The 22,732-nt window shown below is 37.8% G+C and overlaps 2 protein-coding genes and 2 non-coding genes across 5 annotated transcripts; 3 read left to right on the forward strand and 1 right to left on the reverse strand.

Moving 5' to 3' along the window:
• Positions 1–103: 103 nt before the first annotated feature.
• On the reverse strand, positions 104–16,207 carry LOC139981275 (probable thiopurine S-methyltransferase). Of its 2 annotated transcripts, none has more exons than XM_071993528.1 (9): positions 16,064–16,207; positions 11,671–11,751; positions 10,701–10,793; positions 9,221–9,353; positions 8,120–8,172; positions 7,002–7,076; positions 4,954–5,045; positions 4,052–4,096; positions 104–2,816 (listed from the first exon to the last, which is right to left on the reverse strand). In XM_071993528.1, the coding sequence occupies exons 2-9, from the start codon at positions 11,748–11,750 to the stop codon at positions 2,695–2,697; spliced, it is 693 nt and encodes a 230-aa protein (XP_071849629.1). In that variant the 5' UTR covers position 11,751; positions 16,064–16,207; the 3' UTR covers positions 104–2,694. The 2 variants fall into 2 exon arrangements, with proteins under 2 accessions (XP_071849629.1, XP_071849630.1); XM_071993529.1 differs by having other exon boundaries at positions 16,023–16,150.
• On the forward strand, positions 11,763–15,800 carry LOC139981262 (uncharacterized). The gene has a single exon (XM_071993503.1). It carries the CDS (start codon positions 13,609–13,611, stop codon positions 15,316–15,318), a length of 1,710 nt encoding a protein of 569 aa, XP_071849604.1. The 5' UTR covers positions 11,763–13,608; the 3' UTR covers positions 15,319–15,800.
• A 3,946-nt stretch (positions 16,208–20,153) lies between the features above and the next one.
• Positions 20,154–20,236, forward strand: Trnal-cag (transfer RNA leucine (anticodon CAG)). Its single transcript has one exon. It is a non-coding gene; the product is annotated as a tRNA-Leu (tRNA).
• Positions 20,237–20,587: 351 nt separating this feature from the next.
• On the forward strand, positions 20,588–20,670 carry Trnal-cag (transfer RNA leucine (anticodon CAG)). The gene has a single exon. It is a non-coding gene; the product is annotated as a tRNA-Leu (tRNA).
• The last annotated feature ends 2,062 nt before the right edge of the window (positions 20,671–22,732 follow it).

Genomic DNA, 22,732 nt, shown 5'->3' on the forward strand with positions numbered 1-22,732 from the left:
TCGTTGGCCCAACCTCAAATATTCCTCGATATAGGAAAGAAAACAAATAGAATAAAGCATCTTACCGACCACAGTGTGTAGAAAATGAGAGGAAAGGTGATCATGCTTTGCACTTCCATTGCTGAAAGTTAATATATTTCAAGGCACCTACATAGACAATCTTCATATACCTACAAAGTATAGACTAAGATTAAACATTAAAAATAAAACATTAAGGTCTCTTAACTATTAAAACTGCCAGAAAAAACATTGAGTTATACAATAAAATTTACTAAATCAGTAGTTTCAAATACGAGTAAAAATATGTCCAGAATGATGGTCAGTCTTTTGTCAATGCAGATTAAGTATCATTTATGAAATATTGCATTTTGACATTAAAAGGATTTACTATGTCCTTTAAAAGGATTTACTATGTCCAGAATGATGGTCAGTTTTTCTTTAATGTAGATTAAGTATCATTTATGAAATATTGCATTCTGACATTAAAAGGATTTACTAATGTGAATTAACATATGAAGACGAGGTTTTTTAGTAATATTGCAACAAATGCTGCCCAAACGTTTTAAGGCTAAATTTGGTGTAGTAAGGAGATTCCATGATCAACTAAAAGTCAATTTCTTACTGGAAGCTCTACCCGATACAGTTACAGCTACTCAGGATGGCTTCTCATCTGTTGTACATGCCTGTAAGTATACACAATTAGCAAACTTGTAACCCCAAAGATGGAAGCGAACAGGGAGGCAGGGGAGGGTATGGGGAATGGCATTACAAGCATGGTATGGCTTATACACAAAGACGTATCTCAAATATTTAGGCAATTTTGAAAAACAATGTAACACTTTGGAATGCAATGCTAGTTGTTTCGATTCCACCTATCCAAAGATAAGCAAAACTAGGGGTGGTCACACATTTTCATCTAACAGTCCCACAAAGTTCTGCAATGATATTTAAACATTTAGGTGCATAGAAACGATGACATCCCTATGTTCTGAATTATTTCTTTTTGTCGGAACATACAGACATCAAAACATACAGACGTCGGAACATTTAGATGTAACCATAGAGACAACTACGTTCACGCACAATAAGGTGGAAACTTATGTGACTTCTTTGGCTTATTTGGACTCAATCTGTAAAAGTATTTACATGTAAAAGTTCACACGTATGATTGTATTCATTTGTCACTTGATAAATACTTATGTCATCATACTTGCTGAGGTAGAAAGCAGCTAAGTTCAGATTCCCTGAGGGTAATATAAAAAATAAAAAAAGTACTGGACTGAAATAAGACCAATTTATGAGTTGTATAAGATATAATGTTGATTTACTGTTACTTATCTAAAAGAAAACATGATCCACTCTTAACCATAAATCCCTTAAATCGAGACTGTAAACCAGATTATGAAAGATAATGGCAGTGTTAGGTCAGGCAAGTTTCACCCTTACAGTATGATACCCACTAGTTTTCATGTTGATATTGATACTTCACATGAATGTGGTAATACCACTCAACCAATCAATTGACATGCAGACTACAATCTTGGCTTTGGTATTCTGCTCCAGAAGATTTCTTTTACACTGACATCCCATCAATCAGTTGACTGCATGGCATACCTTTGTACTGGCATCAAATATGTCCCATTATCACACGAAAAAACCAATTCAGCCAACTCCTGTACCTGAGATTCAAAAATTGTATGTATGAAATACCTCCATGCTTTAAACTTAGGCAATATGCTCCATAAAATATATTTAAACCCAGTTTACAACAAAACCACTGTTGTATTGAGTAATGGAAGTTCTTTGAACTGAAAACATTAACCGTAACATATTCTTCATTTCATAAAGAAATCAAGGACAGGACTTGCTTCTTGAACTTTTAATGGTCAAGACAACAATATGAGTTACTTGGTATTTTATAATACCTAGCCATTATGCTCTACTAAACAAACATTGTCCATTTAAAGGGTGTGAAGACTCGCCCAAAAAAGTAAGTCTAATGGCGGTAATCTGACCTAGTTTGGAATGAGGTGTAACAGAAGTTTTAGACACCACCATTGATCCCAGAAAATACACACACAGCTGACACTAGTGTATAGTCAGTACATACAGCTGCGGTCAATATCCACAGCACAGTGTATAAACGATACAGTGAAGGACATCTCAGGTCCCAGCTAAAGATAACAAGGTATCACATTTCATTACTGTCTGCATTTTGTAGCGACACAAACAAAACGTCATTTGCAAGCAACAGAAAGTTAACTTTTTCAGATGGTCGCACGCGGTTTGAGGGGAGTCTTCATTGCCTTTTATTCTCCATCATTCATAGACACTGTGAAATAGGAAAAGCTGCAGCAGCTGCAATACCCCTGCAGTAAGGCTGAGTATCAAACAGTAGTGATTACATCGGTAGACCAGCATCGCCCATTGCATGAAGTTACACGCAGCCTGGCTGCAAGATGCTGCAGCCTCCAACAGCATCCTGCTCTTGACATAGTGACTGATTACTAAGAGTATGAATGAATACTGACCATGATTGATATAAAATTATATGATCCTTTTATTCTTAATTGTTACATTTAATAATGTATATAAGTGTGAATGTATATGAGTGTTTCAATTAAGGCAAAATATCATGATATTGAATATATATGAATTCCCTCTAAAAGATTGGAAAAATATTAATTGGAACCTTTAAACCTTGCTTTTCATAATATAGACAATATTAGTCATCCACGTCAGACCCCACTCTCTGAATACGGACTTTTCATCTATTTTGTCGTATCTCTCCTCCTCTGAAACATCGGCCCAGCTCGCTGTTTAAGAAGACAAAAGACCAGAGCATTTGAATGATGCAAATTCTCAACGAACCTCTTGTTAAGATTTGAGCATGAGAAATTTGACCAAATATATAAGACACACTTTTCCAAAAGTTATAAATAAAAAAGTGTAATCACCTATATGCATGATAAAACACTGACTTTTTCTGGTTTTAATTATACCTGTATACATCCCAGTTCATTTAATTAAAATGCCCCCTTCAAGGTCAAATTGATGACATCAGCAATGACTATAGGATTATACAGCTACAAAGCACATATCAACATACCATATGCAGCTGTGTAGAGGACACACCACTGTCAAATATTCAAGCTTTGCAAACGGTAGCATATCTCGTTTTTACATCTAAATTATCTACACGAGTGTTGTAATGGAACACAATAAATACTAATATTGGGAAAACCTATCCAAAACATGTCAAAACATTGAGACTTGAGTTTGTTGTTCCTTGGCTGATAAAGTGCATTGATGTAAGTACATGTGGTGATAATCATGAAATAATGAAGTGTTCAAATTCTGCATAGCAGTTTTGGAGACTCGGTCTCTCATAAAATAATATCATATCTTGTTACAACAACTGCTACACATCTTTGCATTTTGAGAAGGACCAGGACAACTGAGATAATACAAGACCGTCCCATAACATGCCTTTGAAGAAAGCAGTGCTCAAGGTGTAAATCTTGTGGGTCCTGAAAATAAGACTGAACTTGAAACACTCATATGTTTTACAAACTTTGAAATCTATTCAGTTCCTTCGAAGGAAATTCTTTTAAAGCCAACATAAAAAATGATCAATGAAGTGTGGGATATGATTCCTATTTTCCACTGACATGGAAGGTTAATGCCATTATCCGTATAACGAAAAAAAAAAATCTGCAAATATCTTCTCATTCCTAGAATTCTGGCATCTTTCATTTGTTACTTCAGGTCTTTTTTGTGACCAAATTTAAGGAAGAATTTCTTAGCTTTTTTCTTTAGGTTGACTGTTTTTTTGGTCTACCATAATAATTTTCACATGCTTTTGTTCTAACTTTCATTAATTATCCAAATTCTATGACTGGCATACCAAATGTGCATATTTGATACGGATTATATTGTTGTGCATGATTCTTGGCATAAAAGTCAAGTCAAATCCTGGTAAAATCCTCAGATACAAAATTCAGACCTTAGCTACTTAGTCTGATACCATGAAAAATGATGGAATGCTCACCAAAGATATCATCGACATCCTGCCGGAAAAATGGATATGGGGCATCTGTAAACCATGAAAATAAGACAAAATATATAAAAACACAATATGTATGAAATCTACTGAATCCAAAATAACTTGAAAACTTTAATCAACCAAAAGATTGTGTCAAAAGTTTCAAAGGCTATTGGAGAGATGCATTGTGGGAAGTTTACATTGAATCCCCAACAAAATGGAAAATAGTTTGAAAAATACAGTACGTAGTTAATCAACCTATCAAATTTTCTTTGATATTAAACTGTAGACAAATCAATCAGTATGATAATAACAGATACAATTTACCGAAAGAGTAATCAAGAGAGGATGGTGAGATAATAATTCAATGCTGACTATTTTTGCAATTTATCACTAGAAATAACACTTTTTTAGCAAAAAATACCAAAATTTAATATTTGGGTATTATTAAGTTGACCTTACTCCACAAGACAATGCTTTTATAGCCCATTGTTTCTATTAACCATTCTATGGGTTACTGTAATAGGAAGGTAATAGAATGTTTAATTGCTAATAAATCAGACCTAAAAAATCAAGAAAATGCCACGGTGCTGACAAACTGCAACATTTCAAAGTAAAATAATTCAGCCAATTTGAAAGCAATGCAAGTGAAATTTTCAGAATATGCTTATTACATGGCACAATAATCATGCAATGAGGGTGGTAGTCATTTTTGGAGGGGGTCCAGCAACAGCCATCAGTGATTTGACAAGATATGACCCTACCATGAGAAAGTGTTTCATTTGGAAAAAGTCATGAGGTTTTTATGTCCCTATAATTGAATAGAGCTCAAATAAAAAGATCTAAATTGACCAAATAATTTAAATCTACTTACAAATGTAATATAATAAATACAAACTCCAACTTACGTTGTTTAATCCTCTGGTCCCAGTCATATTCGTAAATCTCTGCTAGAATGTTGGTCCCTGGTTTGGAAACATCCTTCAACATTTTGATATATCTGAAAATAAAAGACATAGAATTGTGCAACAGAGCATCTCACACACAGCAGATCTACAAGATTAGTTTATTACATTACATTACATATTAGGCACTTATTAGGCTACATCGAGATCGTAGTGCTTTGACAACTTAGCCTTGGTCATTGGTAATTTGTCACACCTACACACCAAAGTGTGCGCGAATCAATCAATCTCTCCTGGGGCACCACAGTGCACCACAACCACGTGTCCCTAGGGGGACTTCCCATAGTGTGCAGCCACAAACCGGCGCACGAAACTATATTTACAAGTTACCTCGCAAGTCCCCATTTATACACCTGGGTGAAGAGAGGCAATGGAGATAAAGTGCCTTGCCCAAGGACACAACGCAATGATCTGGCCGGGGCTCAAACCTGTTATCCTTAGATCCCCAGTCCACTGCCTTAACCACTTGACCACAACGCCCCAACATTAGAATGACAGTATCATAATAATAACTGAAAAATTTGAATTTATCAACTGCAGGCTGTCCACTCACATTTGGCTAACTAAGAGATTGATGTGGTTACAAACATGCAGATGTTGCGCCTTTAACTAGCTAGTAATTTAAGGTGTTATCCAGTATAGACAAGTTTCAATCATTTTTAAATCTAAGAGGAATGTTTTAATCTCTCTTTCAAATTTCTCACAATGATATTTAATGATATTTCATCACTTCATAGCCAAATTTAGCAACATACTGATTTTCTAATTGATTGCTTACCCGCCTAATACTTAACACTGTACATCTTTGTGTAACAGATGCTTATCCAAGAATTAAGACCTTTGACCTCATTGCTGTTTGTACTGTAGCATCCAAATATACCAGAAATGATATCAATAGTCAACCTTATCAAAACAAATTATTTGAAACCAAAGAGAGTTATTATTATCCAAACAGAGGGTAATTGTTTTCTCTCTATACATTGTTTACAAATTGGTGAATAATCAACTAGGCAGGTCATCTTACTGATTCACTATCTATTGCATGACTTGCAGATTCATTTAGTTAATCTATACAATACTGCAATATACATCCATTATGATATAAAACAGTAAAAACTCACCAGGGATCTGCAACATACAGCCTACCATCATAGCTACATACACACTACCATCTTAGCCACATAATACACACTAACATCATAGCCACATAGCCTACACCTGACAACTTGGCATGGGTAAATAACTATGTCTGCTATAAAGGGACATGGAAATGTTCTTTCAGTAATGGTTTTCTTGCACCAAGTACAATTTTTGTTCTGGTAGTTGAACTTTATTGGTATTGGTTTCTCCCTATATACATTGTTACACTCTGGTAGATTATCAACAATGCAGTGTCTCTTAAATTCAGTCAGTTCCATGTAGTGGGCCTGTACTCCTGTTCTAGTATATAGTTACCTGTAATCGTTCTCACCCGTGTGGATTTGCATTGGCACTTGCAGAAATTTGAAGATCTAGCAGAGATACTAGTGTGCAAGAGTACACTCCTGCTCGTAACCATGGAAACTGTACTCATATCTCTACTCATAATCGGAATCGTACTTACACCTGTCCTCATGAGCATTATATTTGTAATACATGTAGATTGGCATATTCAAACCAAACATATTCCATGAGTCTATTGAGTAAAATCACTCTGAAATATTCTTAATTCTGAGCGACTTTTCACTTCAAATGAGGCAACTACTTACTTCACCCAATGAACGCAATACCACTGGATGCAACACACTTTCAAGTTCATCTTTTGTTTCAAATTCAGGCTATTTGTGCCCCAACAAGGGGAACAAGGATGTGCACACTATATAGCACTTGTCACAGATAACGTAGCAGGACTAGACAACTCCCCGCCCCTACCACCCTCCCCACACATCCACAAATTGAATGTAGCATGTGACTAACATGTCTATTTAACCACCAATCATAATACAACTTACCCAGCTCTGTCTGGAGGGTCCATAGCAACCAAAGAGCCCCTGTCCCAAATAGCATCAAACTTGCCAACTAATGCACTGTGTAGAAATAAAGTTGACAAGTAAACCAACATTAATACATGAAAGGTCTTGTAAGGAAGCATAACTACCTTATTACATATTAAATAATGATGTCGATGGTGATAATGATAATCAAAGGCATTTATAGATTACCACAAAATCATAAACTGCAATCGATTAAGATTGTTAACCTTATGGATGGACCTAGCATGGATGGTTTCAGGTTAAGCACATGGCAATTTTTCTTATCCAGTATTTACTTTGGAGATCAACAATGAAATTGAGACAAAGAGTGGTCAAATGTGGATAGCTATATTAACTTCTGGAGTATTTATATGTGTGACTGAGTCAAACATTTCACAACCTTGCAATGATTTGATTTCTGTCAGGTAGTTTTATTTTCCTGTTAAGAGATCTCCGACAATGGTGACTGTACTACTTACAAAACGTTTTAAAATTAATCATCTCTGCAGTAAATTGCATGTTGATAATAACAATGACCCATGATTCTATATATAACCTACAATTTGGGTTTGTCACACAGGCAAAACAAAAATGGGTTCTATTACTGCTAGAAGATAATTCATTTGTCCAATCCATATTGGAATTTCAATTTTGTTTACATTGATATGGATCGTGATGCACTGATTACTTCTTTCTATTGTTGTAGCTCTGTTAAGCTATTAAATTAATGTATACTAAAATTCATTGTTTCCTTCAAAGGCTAAAATATGATGGAACAAAAAACAGCAAAGTCTTTGAAGGTGAATAGTATCGTCCACAAAACGTTGGATATAACTTTAAAGAAATAAACTTGTCATCAAATTGAGCACCATGTTAACTGCCAAACCTCTAAATGTTAACCCGCTTTAAAATATATAAATGTTTTATTGACTTTGCTCCTTTGCCTGAGAAAAAGTAGAGGATTGAGGCATCTCAGACATCCCAAAGTTGTGAAACTGCCCGGCAATTTCTACAAAATAAACGTTAGGATATATCAATGTTAATTATCTTCATTTTTATAGGAATATACAAAATATGAAAAACTCACTAATACTAACCTAGTGATAGCCAAAGCATCACACTTGTACAATTTGATTTTGCCAGACTCTCCCTGTATAAAAAGGACAGTCAAGTAAAATTTAAGTTATATATTACAGGTTTCATATTCATACATACTGAACATAACATGACCACTTTTCCGAGCCAAGCTATGATTGCTGTTCTGGAAATAATATTTTGAATGTGAAACTAATGATGTTGTGATACAACATGGTGTTAGTTACAGACACCAATAATTTTTTGTCTTGATTTTGATTTCTAAGAAGGGCATCAGAAAGATACTGTAAGTGTAACTGTCATTATAAATGGAAAGTGTACATGCCAAAGGTTTGAACAACTCACGCAGGAAACATGGCTACTAAAAGATCTCAAATTTCAAATGACCTCCAGAATTATATTTGGGTTAAAGATACCAGTAGTGCCCTGCAGTAATAATCCCGGAAGGAAATGAGGTTCCCACATATGGGACATCACCACATTAATTGTATTATGTGACTAAACAGGCAGGGATGTTGGAAGTGGGTTCAAACTAGAGGGGAGCAGATAGGACACAAATGTTGGGAAATGTAGGACACATGCTAAGTTTAAAGTTTTCACCAAAAGCATAATTTTTCATCAAGCTGGAGTGGCAAAGAATTTTGTCACAAGAGGGGCCCTTCTAATTAATTAAAAGTGGTGGTTTGAGACTTTCCATGACTGGAGAATCTAGTGTCCTTTGGTCCCCTCCCCCTCCCCCACTACTTTACATGGTCTTCTCCCCCCACCCCCCCCCCCTTACTCCCAAGTTCTGAATATGTAAATCAAATATATGCAAATCTCACTTGAAAAATTGTAATTTAAGTTTTGACAAACTTTTAGCCTATTCATTAGCAAAGAAATGTTTCTTTGGAAGTCTTAATTTACCATATTTTGTTATCATGTATGCACAAGAAATGAATTAAAACCCCAACCAATACACTACCTGCTGATCATGACTGAAATATTTAGCCCTGGGAAATAGAGGCAATATTATCACTGTTCTACTTGGATAATCATGGATCTTGCAAAGTCTTAATCAAAAAGAAAACAAACCCTGGAATTCAAAACCAATTAATACTTACAGTGAATAATTTACCATCTGGAATGCCTGGAATATCAGAAATGGAATATTTCATATTCTGTTCCTGGAAGAACTGCTCGCAAGCCATCTCTACTCCTTCTACACCTACAACCTCCTGTCCCTGATCAGAGAGCCTTTAGGTGAAGTATAGAGCACTGTTAAACTATAGTCATAGTAGTAGTAGTAGTAGTAGTAAGTTGAGTCTCGTCTATCCGACATGCTCAGTGATTAACCTCCCCCACGTATCACGATCTTGCGCAACATTTACAGCTTCCTCAAAATTGTTAATGTTAAACTATAGTCATAACTGTTAGAAATCTTCCACTTATAATTTTTCAGCACATTGCTTCCTGGTACAGACTAATTTTGCATGCGTATATAAGTTTGTGTCATCTTCGTGTATTAATTTTTATAGCTATCAAATTATTTACCAGTTTCCTGTACCGTTTTGAACAAAGAGCAAATGATTCTTACAGTAGAGGAACATGCATTGTGCTAGTAGCTTCACAGAATCTTGTGGATAAGACACTACTGTTACTTTAGATTACATCACGTAACATGCTGCTAGTCACAACAAGGACCTACAAGGTTTTCAAGTTTTTTTTTCTTGTAAAGTACGGTGTCTGGTAGGCCTGTGGTATTATGCATATAGACTATCACTTCTTGTATACATTCCATAGAAATTTGGCTATACCTGGAAAATCACTTTGTAATACACTGTTCTCACACTATCAACCAATGTGAGTATCTATAGATCTAAGACCAATCCTAACATGTGAACTAAACAACTGGATCCCGCTCTCGACCCCAGTCTCCTTACATCAAGACTGGAACCTTGTGATCCCAATGGTATTCCCTACAAGTAATACCCGATTAGTCCAAGAAATCTCATCACTGCGATGTAGGTTAACTTGGGGCTGTGTGTACACTTTAGTCACACCACAGGAGGAGGGAGGGTGATGCATTTAAAGCTGATTTGTCAATTATAAAAGGCAGATCTGTGTAATTAATCACTCCCTTGCAGAGTATTGTAAACATGAATTACAGGGGTAGCAAACAAGAAAAAGAAATTAGTTGTCCTCACTAGAGAGAGTGTAACCCTATATACATTGACAGTTTGCCAAACCACTTGGAGTTCTATTTATATATGTCATGATTTGTGAGGACCTGCGGCTATATTGAAAGATAAGTTTGAATTTTGTTTTATGACCACAACTCATAGGGCACTACCACTGGTGATGAGTGACAATCCTTTAAGAAACTATGGCTTCTTCAGATCTCCTTTATTTTTGCTCCCTTTTTGTTTAAATTTATTTTTCAGTAACCCAAATATTATTCCTTTTTGTGCCAAGATATGTATTCCAGTTTCAAATAAAAAAAGTTGATCAAAATAAAGACATGAAGGAAGCCGAACATTTATCAAAGATGGAATGTAACATACATGTCTATTGGAAGATAATAAATCCAACTCAATAACTTACCATTTCATGTCCAGAGTTTTACCGCATAAAGGAATAAAGAATCTCAGACCCTTTTTACCCCCAGTGAGCTTTCCATAGTACTTAACTAATGAACTGAAACAGAACAGAAAATACATGTATTTATCATGTCTTGAAGAATCTATTGAAAGCTACATGTCTTTTATGCTTAAAAGGTGCTAATAGCAAGAGTGATTATAATGGCTTGAAACAATCGAAAGTGGACATTCCTCTGAACATCATATAAGTGTACGTTGAACAGCAACGGTTTCATAAACACAGGAGCTTACTGTACAATCACCATTTCACAAGGAGGAGCAGAGTGATTTCAAGACTGACTAGCTGTTTTGAGACTTACTACACTTACTGTAGCTGGCCGAGCAAATATTTGTAACGAGCATCTGGTGATATTTTGTTTCTCTTGTAGCAACTTTAACGTACAAAAACACAAATGTCAGAAAGAGAAACTACGGTTCTCTGAAATGTATGAATTCCAAGTTCGTTGGGGGAGCCTGGGGACGAAAACATCAGTGTTTGCAGATATTTCTTGTTCTCTTGAAGCCATTTTAAAGAACAGATTTAAAGAGAAAATTCAACTTCAGTGAAATGTAAATCCCCTAAATGCTGTAGCATTTTCTCAGGTAAATGTCATCCATATCTTTGAAATGTAGAATTAAAGGAGAAACAGAGAGAATGATTTTGTTTTCTCAATTCTTTTTTATTTTATTGCTATTACCTTCTTGGGGGGAGGGGGGGGGGGTTGTAAGACCACACGGAATTTGGCTTCACTTTTGAGACCCACTTAGCACTGATTTGAGACTTACTTTCCATTTTGCCAACCCCCCACCCCCACTCCCTCAGTATTTGTATGGCTTCCTCCTGTACACATGTAATTTGACTATCTACCTCACCAAGCTGAATATTGCACATGTTCCATGTTGAATAACACATGCAATAGGAATAATTTACTTACTGGTTCACCTTAGGCATGTGAAAGTCTATCCATCCGGCTTCCCAACCTTTCTTCCATTTGTCAACTCTTGATTCATCCATTCTGCAATGAACATAAGTTGATACTGATTATAACTAATTCAAGTTGTGAAGTCCATTTCAGTGACAGAGCAAAGAAATTATGTTCTTTCCATATTTTTATATACTGTATTTACCCCCAGTTTACCTAAAACAAAATGGTTACATTGATAAATGTTCACTTAACCTCTCCAGGGTGCAATCATTTAAGATCAATACTGATGGCCTTGAACTGAAGGTTTTCAGAACTGGCATAGCTTAGAAGTGCTAGGACAACAGCCTAACCTGGTTTTACCTTTTTTTCGTTTTAGGTCAGCTCCAACAGTCCAAGGGCATGTATGAAAAAAAGTATGATATAGCTACCATAACTGCTTCAGTTTCATAGTATATTTCTTTCAGATCTCTAACTTGGTAATTGAAAACATGGTGTCAGTGCAGGGCACACAAATGTAGGAGAGGCTTTTTAATCTTAGTTATATAACGCAAAGTGTATTTGTACATCCCTGACCTAACTGTATTGTATACTATTTGTAACTGAACATGCTACAGTAACGGTACGTATCATTTCGCGCTATTTGGATACAATGGCAACATTCCGTCAGCGATTCGGTCTAGCCTAGGCCTTAGTATAACATAGTACTAGCACTAGGATGGTGACTTCGAAGTTCGGCCACTTAAGACTTAAAACACCCCAAAACTAAATCTTCTGGTATAAATCATTTGAAAATATACTTCATATGGTGGGAGAATTTTGTCATAGTACGATACACGGCCAAACTTTCTTTCCTGCAAACTGTTTTCACGTTGTTTTCCAAGAAGATTCTTCGTGATTGTGGAACTGGTATTTCTTGCTAGAGTATTGCGAAGTTCGGCCGCGCAACCCACAGTGTGGCGATGGTGATAAAATTGGGGGCGCAGTTGCTTTTTCAGTAATTATAACAGACTTCATAGATCTTCGTCATTTTATTGACAAATATGTAAGTAATTTCTTGCACACGGGTCATTTTGGAGAGAAAATAACTGTAGCTTCGTACTTTTTGGTGAAATTTGACTCTTCCTGTAGATTTTCATGGTGAAATCGTGTATTTCTTAAGGGTGGCCGATCTTCGCAGTGTGGCGAACTTCGCAATACTGACTATATAGTGAATGCTTCGTAATTGACGCACCCCCGTAATTGACGCACCTCAAAATATTCCTAGTTATCACCGTAGCAACCATACTGAAGACAACCTAACCATTTTGCACCTTAGTAGAGATAGGTTTTTCACGAGTATGAATACTTTTCAGGTATGTGAAGATGAAATTTTGGTTCATTTTGAAGCTTTTTCCACACTCCTCCCATTGTTGCAATTTTTTTTCGCATTTGGAAATCTTACTCTCTAAAATTATCCTAAATTACCTCGAGATGAATCCGCTACTCCGTAGGAACGATCCGTCTGCTACATATTGGCATGTATAGTGTGTGTGTGTGATATGGCCTACACTATGCTTTCGTCAATCAGCTGTTTACCGCTAGAAAAAATTTACATATTTCTTAGTTCACTTTAAAGCAGTATGCACAACAGAGAATTTATGATTTTGTTTGTTATACAAAGATTACTGTTCTTTTAGTCTGCTGTTTTTGTTTGTTCGGGAGGGTAGGGGATGGCGGAAGGGTAGATACAGGGTAGAGTTATATTTTAAGACTTCCTGACATACTTTTAGCTACAGAATGGCTTCCCCCCACAAAGCAAGCTGCCCCACCCCCCCCCCAAAAAGAAATATGTATTAAAAATTTGGTTTAAAATTCCCAAATCGGTAACAAAGAGATGTCCTGCAACTCACATGCATCATATTTTTTTTTATGTAGGGGAAATGTTATCGTTTGTACGATAACAAGTCTATGAAGAGGGCCTTTAACTTGGTCAGGAAAAAGAGGTGGCCAGTACGAAAAGCGGCAAAGATATGTGGGGTTCCGGAGCCTTCTTTGAGAAGATTTGTGAGGAAAGGAAAAGACAAAATTGACTGTCCCATGGGGAAACAACCTATCATACCAAAGCAGCATGAGGAGAAACTGAAAGACCACATAATTCATTTGGCCAAACTGGGTTTTCCAATGTCTCGGTCAGACGTTATTAAGTTAGCGACTAATACGGCAGTTTTTTTAGCAATTAAGGCAAATGATGGAAAGATGTTTACTAAGAATTGGTTGGACAGGTTCCTGAATAGATGGCCAGAACTGAAAGTTGTTAAACCTTTAAAACTTAGCCTCAGGAGGGCTAAGGCAACAAGTGAAGAGACTGTCAGCAATTACTTTAAGGAACTCAACCAAATCATGAATAAGTATAATCTGAAAGAAAACCCACAATTAATTTTTAATGTAGACGAAAGTGGCTTTCAGGTGGAACATAATCCCCATAGAGTGGTGGCACCGAGAGGTATGAAAGTTAATTCTATCGTTACTGACCGTGGTGCCATGACCACTGTTTTAGCTGCTGGGAGTGCCATCGGGCAGCCAGTTCCTCCTTTTTTTATTTTCAAAGGGAAAAGGATGAATGACATGCTAAAGAATGGTGCTGTTCCTGGAAGTGGCTTTAGTATGTCAGACTCAGGTTGGAGTAATAGCCAAATTTTTAAGAATTACCTTGAGAATCATTTCTCTAAGTTTTTACCAAATCGAGCTTCCGACGAACATGTGCTGCTCTTATATGATGGACATTCGTCACATATTTCCATGGAGTTAATTAATTATGCCCATACCAAAAACATAATCCTTTTCGTACTCCCCCCTCACACTAGCCATATTCTGCAGCCCATGGATGTTACCATGTTTGGACCTTTGAAAACTTTTTATCACCAGGAGTGTCAAAAGTTCATGAGAGAAAATCCTGGGCAAGGTATCACAAGATATCATATTTGTGAACTTATATCCAAAGCCTTTCTGAAGTCTTTCACCCCAGCAAATTTAGTTACTTCCTTTCGAAAGACAGGTATATATCCAGTTGAGCCTGATGCAGTCAGCAAACTGCATTTCATTCCTGCAGAACATCTTAATGTGGCTAATCAAAACAAAAGCCGAAACAAAATAGCTGCCGACACAAATCACTCAAGAGATGATGATGACAGATTGGACGCTTTTCTAAAAGACAAGATTTCAACTCCTAAACCACCCAAAAACACAAAAAGAAAGTACAAATACAGGCCAGGAGGTGTAGCGATCACAGAAGATAGAATTGTTCTAAAAATCAGAAAAGTTATAGAGGAGTCCAAGGGCCCATCAAACACAACTGCCAATCGTGATCACTCAAGGGAATCCCCAAAACCAGGACAAAGTAACAAGTCACCTCTTGAAGTAACATCCAGAAAACCATCTCAACCCCAGAATGACTCTGATTCCAGTCAGGAATGTAGCAACGATGTTTGTTGTGTATGTAAGAGGTTCTCTCCCCCAACTTTGAGGGATTTCCTAAGGAGGGAAGTCAAGTTTGTTAACTGGGGACAATGTGAACACTGCACTCATTGGACACATTTAGAGTTTTGTGTCCCTGAAACCAAGGGAAGCATTGAGACTGGAAAGACCTTCTTATGCCCCCATTGTCTCCAGGAAGAATAAGAAGACATTATTTTTTTTTTTTTATAGTTTTTATATTTTCAAGAAAGACTTTCATACTCCTTTAAGATGAAAGTTCATCAACCTTTTGTGACCTCTCTGTGACCTGTCTTGTCTGATTCGAGGTGAGAGGCTCAGAGCGTGACAAACAGCGTACAAAGTCAATGGATACACGCACACACTAACCTATGGACAAATGTGTCAATTACGGGGTATTCGCGGACTTCACAAGCCAGACGTATTCGGGTCAGTTTCTTCTCAACTGTACGTTTTGTGGGAACAGCAGAATAATTATTTTGGGGTTATTTTATTTAAGAGATACTATACATCTGAAAATCGTATAGATGTGACTGTTTTAGGCTTTTCCTTAAATAGATATCGTTCATCAAATCCTTAAGTGCGTCAATTACGAGCCCACCATGCTACTAGTAGTAGCTATCAGCTATGCTAAATAATTTTTCACTAATGGCCTGAGAAACAATTCGATTTGAGAAACTAACTTATAGTGACCTTCCAGCCAACGACAGAAATAAACCGAGTAACATTGAGTCGTGGTTTTCTTTCATGTTGAACACTAGGCCCTAGTATTAATTACTATTCGTCAAATTGATACCGCTATACTGTAGGTAATTACTTCGGCCTATAGCCTAGGCCTAGACCGATCTAGTAATAGTCATAAAAATTAGAAAAGGGCGGCATTTCTCAACCAAATCATTGATGAAACGCATAGCCGTTGTCTACATCAAACCTCTCTGTAACTTTCTCCAAATATACAGATGAACACTGGCAGGTTATCTTTGAAGAGAGCGTGAGGTTTGAGTCACTTGACTGTAGTTTGCCAAATGTCTGGTGTTCTGAATATGAGAGTTATTTATGTTACCAGGCCAGCTGATCGTCGATTCAATAATAGTGGCGCTCTTGCTTTTTACCCGATCATCACACCCATTATCGTTGATCTGGTGCATAGTTTACCCGATGGCAGGTTGTTATGCTTGATGTGCCCCTATTCTGCCGACCGCTGGATCCCGGATAGTTATACACTCATCCCATTGTCAACCCGGCCCCTCACCTAACACATTAAACAATATAAGTCGAACCTAGCAAATAACCAGGGGCGTATATAGCTACCGTGTGGTGGTGCAGGGGGAGGGGGGTATAGTGCTCCTCCCCAAACCTCTTCAAAAACTTGTCACAGGAACCCCGCGAGTGGATCAACAACAAAAACTAAAAAAGGAAAACGAATGGCAAGGAGACGAGAGAAATTAGGGTGGGATTTAATACAATGAATCAGGCGCGTAGCCAAGGGGGGGCGAAGGGGGCAGCCGCCCCCCCCCCTTGAGCATATATTTTTTTTTTTAATTTTTTTGTGATATTGCTAGTATTTTCAAAAGAGAAAATGCTAAGATGCAACTTACAAGGCCTGGGAAGTGCCATTTCCAGCGATCTGGGAGGCATTTTCAGCCAAAATTTTCTTGTACGCTTCGCGCCAACCTATGGTGGCGCTACGCTTAGATAGTTTGCAGTGCCAAATCTACAGTTTCGCCCCTCCCTTGGCAAATTCCTGGTTACGCGCCTGCAATGGATAAAGCTCTTGCAGTTTAAAATGAAGTAACAGTACTAATTAAAATGTCTTCAAGAATGTTATTTTTTGACGCTCTTCGGCGCGCACCGCATGTAGATGCTTGTCATGGTTCTCATTGCTTCCTGTTGGAAAGCGTGGGTGGAATTATTGTTCCAATGCCCCATGCAACCATTACCAATGCAGGGGCGGATCCAGGTTTTTGCCAAGGGAGGGGTTTGTTCACGTACGTATATCCAGGATTTTCTAAACTTGGTGGCGCGAATTACTATATCTAAGCGGAGTGCCACCACCACCAGTTGGTGTGGAGCGTACAAGAAATGTTTGGTTTTGATACACCCAGATCACCGGAAATTGCACTTCCAGAGCATGAGAATGACCAATCCGAAATACACTTTGGTTCTCAGCCCAATAGTATTTTTCATCCACTACCTTTTGAAGATTGTCACCCATGTACATCATGCTCGACCTCATCGCATCTCCCGTGGATCATTGCTTTTGTAAGTGATTCTATGTCGCATGCTACGTACCCGTCCGTTCCACTTTTCAAGGTTTTGAGCCCAGTATTTGTTCAGAATTCACATTTCTCGATAAATTTATTTCAATACCTAACCATCAAATTGCACAATCATCTGTGGACAACCAATCAGGGACGTAGCTAGGATCAGATGATTAGGGGGTGAAGAAACTCCAAAATTCAAACTGAATAGATTTTTCCAACTGAGTGTAGGACGTGTCTGGAGGGAGCCTACAGGGGTTCACGAATTTGTGGAGGGGGGGGGGGACGGTTATAAAACAGTGGTGTTCACTTGCAAAACGTTGTCTAGCATCTATGCAGGAGTGGGCAGTAGAACTTGCATAATAGATTATAACGTTGCAGACAGTTTGACATCAAAGCAGGACCCCACCATTTGTTGGCCGGGAACTATTTTGCGAAAAGGCAGGCCAGCTTATAACACTTACCAGCAGAAATAACATCTCCTAGCCGTGTAGGTAAGTCGGGATTCCGTGTACACTTTCAGCAAAATTAAAATGACGGTAGTAACTATAAAGCGAAGCGTCACCATCGGTTGGCGCGGAGCGCAGGAAATTTTACAAAATGGCAACCCAATAGCAGCCAAGATGGCAGCATCAGTGCCTCTGCAGAGACCCCAACAGTCATAATTGCAAAGACACTGGGCAACAGAACCCCTAATGATGTTTAAGTGGAGTTTTTGTGTTCACTCTCAGCAAAATTGAAATGACTGGAATAGTAAAATTGGCAAGTTTGTTGAAGCTTGGGCGATTCGTCCCAGGGGAAAGGTCTAAGGGGAGGGTGTGTCGTTGGGTCAAATCAATAATTACAATCTTCAACTTGATCTAGAGTAGATCTATACGGGGTCTGTGTGGATCTTGCAAATTAGGAGGGCATTTCGTACAAAAGAAGGGTTTTTTTTAATTCAGAAAACTCAAAGGGGGGTTTCAACCCCCAACCCCCACCCCCCCCCCCTCCCTGGATCCGCCCCTGTATAGCTACCCACCCGCAAGCTCCCTGCATCATCAAATTGACTGGGCGTTTGTCCGAGTAAGGTATAATATTTAAAAAATGTTAAAATGGTGACTTTCGTGGTCAATACTGCACATCCAATTACATTTGAAGATGTTTCATGTTTAAACTAATTTATAGCCTAAACATACATTAGAATGCACAATATTACATCTAGTTTATTTTAATTGGGTACTCATGATTAATCTCTGCAATGGAATCGGGTGACACCGTTGAAGTTTGGTCCTCAAGGGCCATGTATAAATCCTGCCAGTGCAATAGCTTACAAGTATATTTGATAAAATACATTTAAATTTCTTTGGGTATGCCATGATGGTCTTTTACCCTACAGTAAGATAGTGTTTAGATGGGATGAGTTCAAAATGCGCCATGCTTAATCACCCGACCATCGCGTAAATAGCCATATAACCTTCTTTGAAATTGGCCTACTGCTGTACTATTACCAACCAATCTCTTCACTTTGTCACTGCCACTTCGGTTGTGCATAACGCGCTTTCCAAGGAAAAGTTACCAATCGGAATTTGGCACCTACGGTTTTCCATACTAGAAAATGTTTTATTCATGTTTGGCACTCTCATTTAGTAGGCTACGTGAGTCTTTGGAGCTGTCCGGTAACACATAACGTCACCAAACTGTAAACGTCATGTACCCTCCCCCCTCCCCCCCCCGCTTTACTCATCCCGGGCTTCCTGACTGATAAAATACGCCAAGTTAATTGCAGGAGTTGGTTTTCAGATTATTAATATTGATATTGTATTTGAGTTGCTATAATGTTTAGTTATGTATTGCCAGTTCCTACATGGCAATTTTATCAAAGTCTCCGACTATATACGCGCAATCAGATGACAATGGATTAAACTGCTCACATGTCCGGTAAGACTGACTTCTTTCTGAATTTCTGTTTTATACGGGCGAAAAATACATTTTATATGCACCATCAAATATGATGTATTTTAATTTGCTTTGAAAAGAATTTAAGTAAATCATGATTTTTAAGATAGAAATAAGTCAATTTATCGCAGTACTTAATCTTCCTTTTTTGCCACTTGTCTTCAAAAGATGAGAGAGAGATCTGTGTGAACAATTAAAAAGAGTTGAAGCTCGAGGAAAACAGGGGCGGAAAGTACCAGTACTCTTTACACTAATGAATGCAGGCAAGAAATGTTATTAAAGTGTTTGGTGATCAACAGTGATGCTTCATATCTTCACACATTAACTGTAGCCCATTGTAGGTTGATTATATATTCTCTTTATACCAAAGATAAGGACTAAAGGTTCTTGGAAGATTTCTGACAATTAGTAAAGAATTATTTGGAATTCTTCAACACATTTAAAGTTCCAGTATCAATTCTTACAATACTTAATAAATCAACTCTGCGATAGTGCATACGACAACAAATGACAGCAGTTCTAATTCCTTCAAAATAGTGCAACGATCATTCCTCTTTTTACTGTCCATAGTCTCTTAACAGTTTGCTTAATTATTTGTGTGCGACTTTTCCGTTATTTGCGTTTTTAACCAAACAATTCCCATGCTACTTCCTTCCTCTATAGAATCATCGGTCCGGTTGGAACACTAGTCAGTTATGGTCCTGGTCCACTTATATTCCTCTATGAATCCAACAAGGCAAGTAGCCCTTGGTGAAAATGCACACTTCTAAATACAACTAAAAAATCAGGCAATTGAATCAAATCAAATCAAATTCTTATAGAGTCAGGATGGCCGAGCGGTCTAAGGCGCTGCGTTCAGGTCGCAGTCTACTCTGTAGGCGTGGGTTCGAATCCCACTTCTGACATGTTTTTTTTTCTCCATAATGTCATTTCTTTCTATTTTGGAGATAAAATTGTTTCTTGGCTGCTTAGAGTTCCTCTTTATCGCAGCAGTCGTCCGAGAGTAAATACAAATTCTTTTTCGTGAGAAGCGAACAATAACATCTCTGTGGGAAATATGATAAGGCACTGACTTCTATAACCTTCTTCTAAAGCCTATTCACATGATAAAACAAATAAATCAAATCGAATCAAATCAATTTCTTATGTCGAGCAGTCGTCTGAGAGTAAATACAAATTCTTTTTCATGAGAAGCGAGCAAAAACACCTTTGTGGAAATATGATAAAGGCACTGACTTCTATAAAATTGTTATGCAGTCAGGATGGCCGAGCGGTCTAAGACGCTGCGTTCAGGTCGCAGTCTACTCTGTAGGCGTGGGTTCGAATCCCACTTCTGACATGTTTTTGTCTAAACAATGTCATTTTTGTTTGGAGATCAAATTGTTTCTTAACTGCTTAGAATTCCACTTTATCGGAGCAGTCGTCTGAGAGTAAATACAAATTCTTTTTCATGAGAAGCGAGCAAAAACACCTTTGTTGAAATATGATAAAGGCACTGACTCCTAACTTTCTTATGTAGTCAGGATGGCCGAGCGGTCTCATGCGCTGCGTTCAGGTCGCAGTCTACTCTGTAGGCGTGGGTTCGAATCCCAGTTCTGACACGTATATTTTTGGTATCGTTTTTGTGTTATTTCAAAACACTGTGTCTTTACAGGTAGACGTTCTAACGTTAAGATTTTTGTGCTTTTTTAACCTCCAGTACATGTAAACAGATGGACGTAGTTTTGAAATGCTCATGTGTTAGAAACATATGCAGGTTAACAGCTTCTTACACTCTGACAGAAGTTCTTCAAGGAAAACGAAACCAGTAATATAAAGATCGGGTATTGTAAAACTTACAATAGTAACTGTACATAAACAAATAAGCAATTAAATTTGATTTGATTTGAATTGAATTAAATTAAATTTGATTGATTCGATCCTGGCTGAGATGGTTCAACACTGAAAGCGTATTCTCACCATAATTGCTCCCTTTAGGAGTTTCCTGGGACGAGTACCCGTTCTTTTTGGCAAGATACTGCCATAGTAAGTTTCTCTTAAGTGAACTTTAACTTTAACTCGAATCAGACTATACAATATTCCTATTTAAGAGATTTAACACTTTTGTCAACCTGAGCTGCCGTGTCTTGCGACACAGGCAAGCATTTTGTTACGTTGGAATGAGTTGCGCGAAACCTGTTTAAGGAGATAATGACAACATGAAATCTAGCCAGCCCCCTACTAAATCGCAAACGAGAGGAAAGAAAGAGAACAGTGTGAGAGTATCGGACTATGGATTTATCACTCAAGATGTATTAAATTCAATTTCGGAAGATGTCGGACATATTTACATACTCGGTTGTGTAAAAATTCGGGGGTCAACGTATTAAAATGGTATAATGATGTTATTTAGCAAGTTATGCCTTTTATCCTTAACCCATTGACTCATATGTAATGCAGGCGCGTATCCAGGATTTTCTAACCCGGGGGCGCGAATTACTATCTAAGCGGAGCGCCACCATCGGTTGGCGCGCAGCGTACAAGAAAATTTCTGGTTTTGATACCCCCAGATCACCGGAAATGGCACTTTTCGGGCTTGAAAATGACCAACCAGATGTACACTTTTTGCCTGAGAACCAAGTATTTCCCAATAGTTTTTTTTTCTCCATCCATAACCTTTTTGAAGATTGTCACTAGTCACACATCATGTTCGACCTCATCGTCCTGTGGATCATTGCTTTTGTAGGTGATTCTACGTCGCGGCCCACAATACCCGACAGCCCCACTTTTGAAGGTTTTAAGCCCATTATTTGTTCAGAATTTGAAAATTCCCATTTCTCGTGAATAAACTCACTTCAAAACATACCAATAATGTTGCAAAAAAATTCATCTATGGACAACCAATATAGAAGAACCTCCTTGAACCCCTAACAGACCGGCCAAAATTGCAAGAGTAGAGGGAAGTATGATGAAGAGTGTTGGTCAGGAAATTTTCGAAAATTCAGACACAGTTCATTTATTGGTGTACAAATATTAAAACCTCTTATAACGACTATTATAAAACTTCGTTGAGGAAATGACACAAATGCCAGATATTTCCGAAACCGAACACTACACACATAGGCGTAGGAGGCGGGGGGCTGCAACCCCCCCCCCCCCAATATTTTTTTCTGAAAATTCGGGCAATATGCTGAGAATTTTTCGGGCACCTACTGAAAGAAAAATAAATTGCAATACATAGCTACATCTAAAAGAAATGAATTAAATATCATCTCCTTAGCCATTACTAATGTAAGAGAGAGTTTTGACATAATTGGACCTCCATGCTTTTTCTCCATCTGCATAAAACATTTTGTTGTTTACATTAGCATCCCGCGGTGTACTGCGCAACTTTCACGGATCGTACGGTTCACGATGGCATG

This window comes from Apostichopus japonicus, chromosome 15 (genome assembly GCF_037975245.1).
Source record: "Apostichopus japonicus isolate 1M-3 chromosome 15, ASM3797524v1, whole genome shotgun sequence".
NCBI classification, from domain to species: domain Eukaryota; kingdom Metazoa; phylum Echinodermata; class Holothuroidea; order Aspidochirotida; family Stichopodidae; genus Apostichopus; species Apostichopus japonicus.

Coding starts and splice junctions, on each gene's coding strand:
- LOC139981262 (XM_071993503.1), top strand. CDS start 13,609: ATGAAGAGGGCCTTTAACTTGGTCAGGAAAAAGAGGTGGCCAGTACGA.
- LOC139981275 (XM_071993528.1), bottom strand. CDS start 11,750: ATGGATGAATCAAGAGTTGACAAATGGAAGAAAGGTTGGGAAGCCGGA. Junction 9,354..10,700: donor AAAACTCTGGACATGAAATG/GTAAGTTATTGA, acceptor CTTCACCTAAAG/GCTCTCTGATCAGGGACAGG. Junction 8,173..9,220: donor CAGATGGTAAATTATTCACT/GTAAGTATTAAT, acceptor CTTTTTATACAG/GGAGAGTCTGGCAAAATCAA.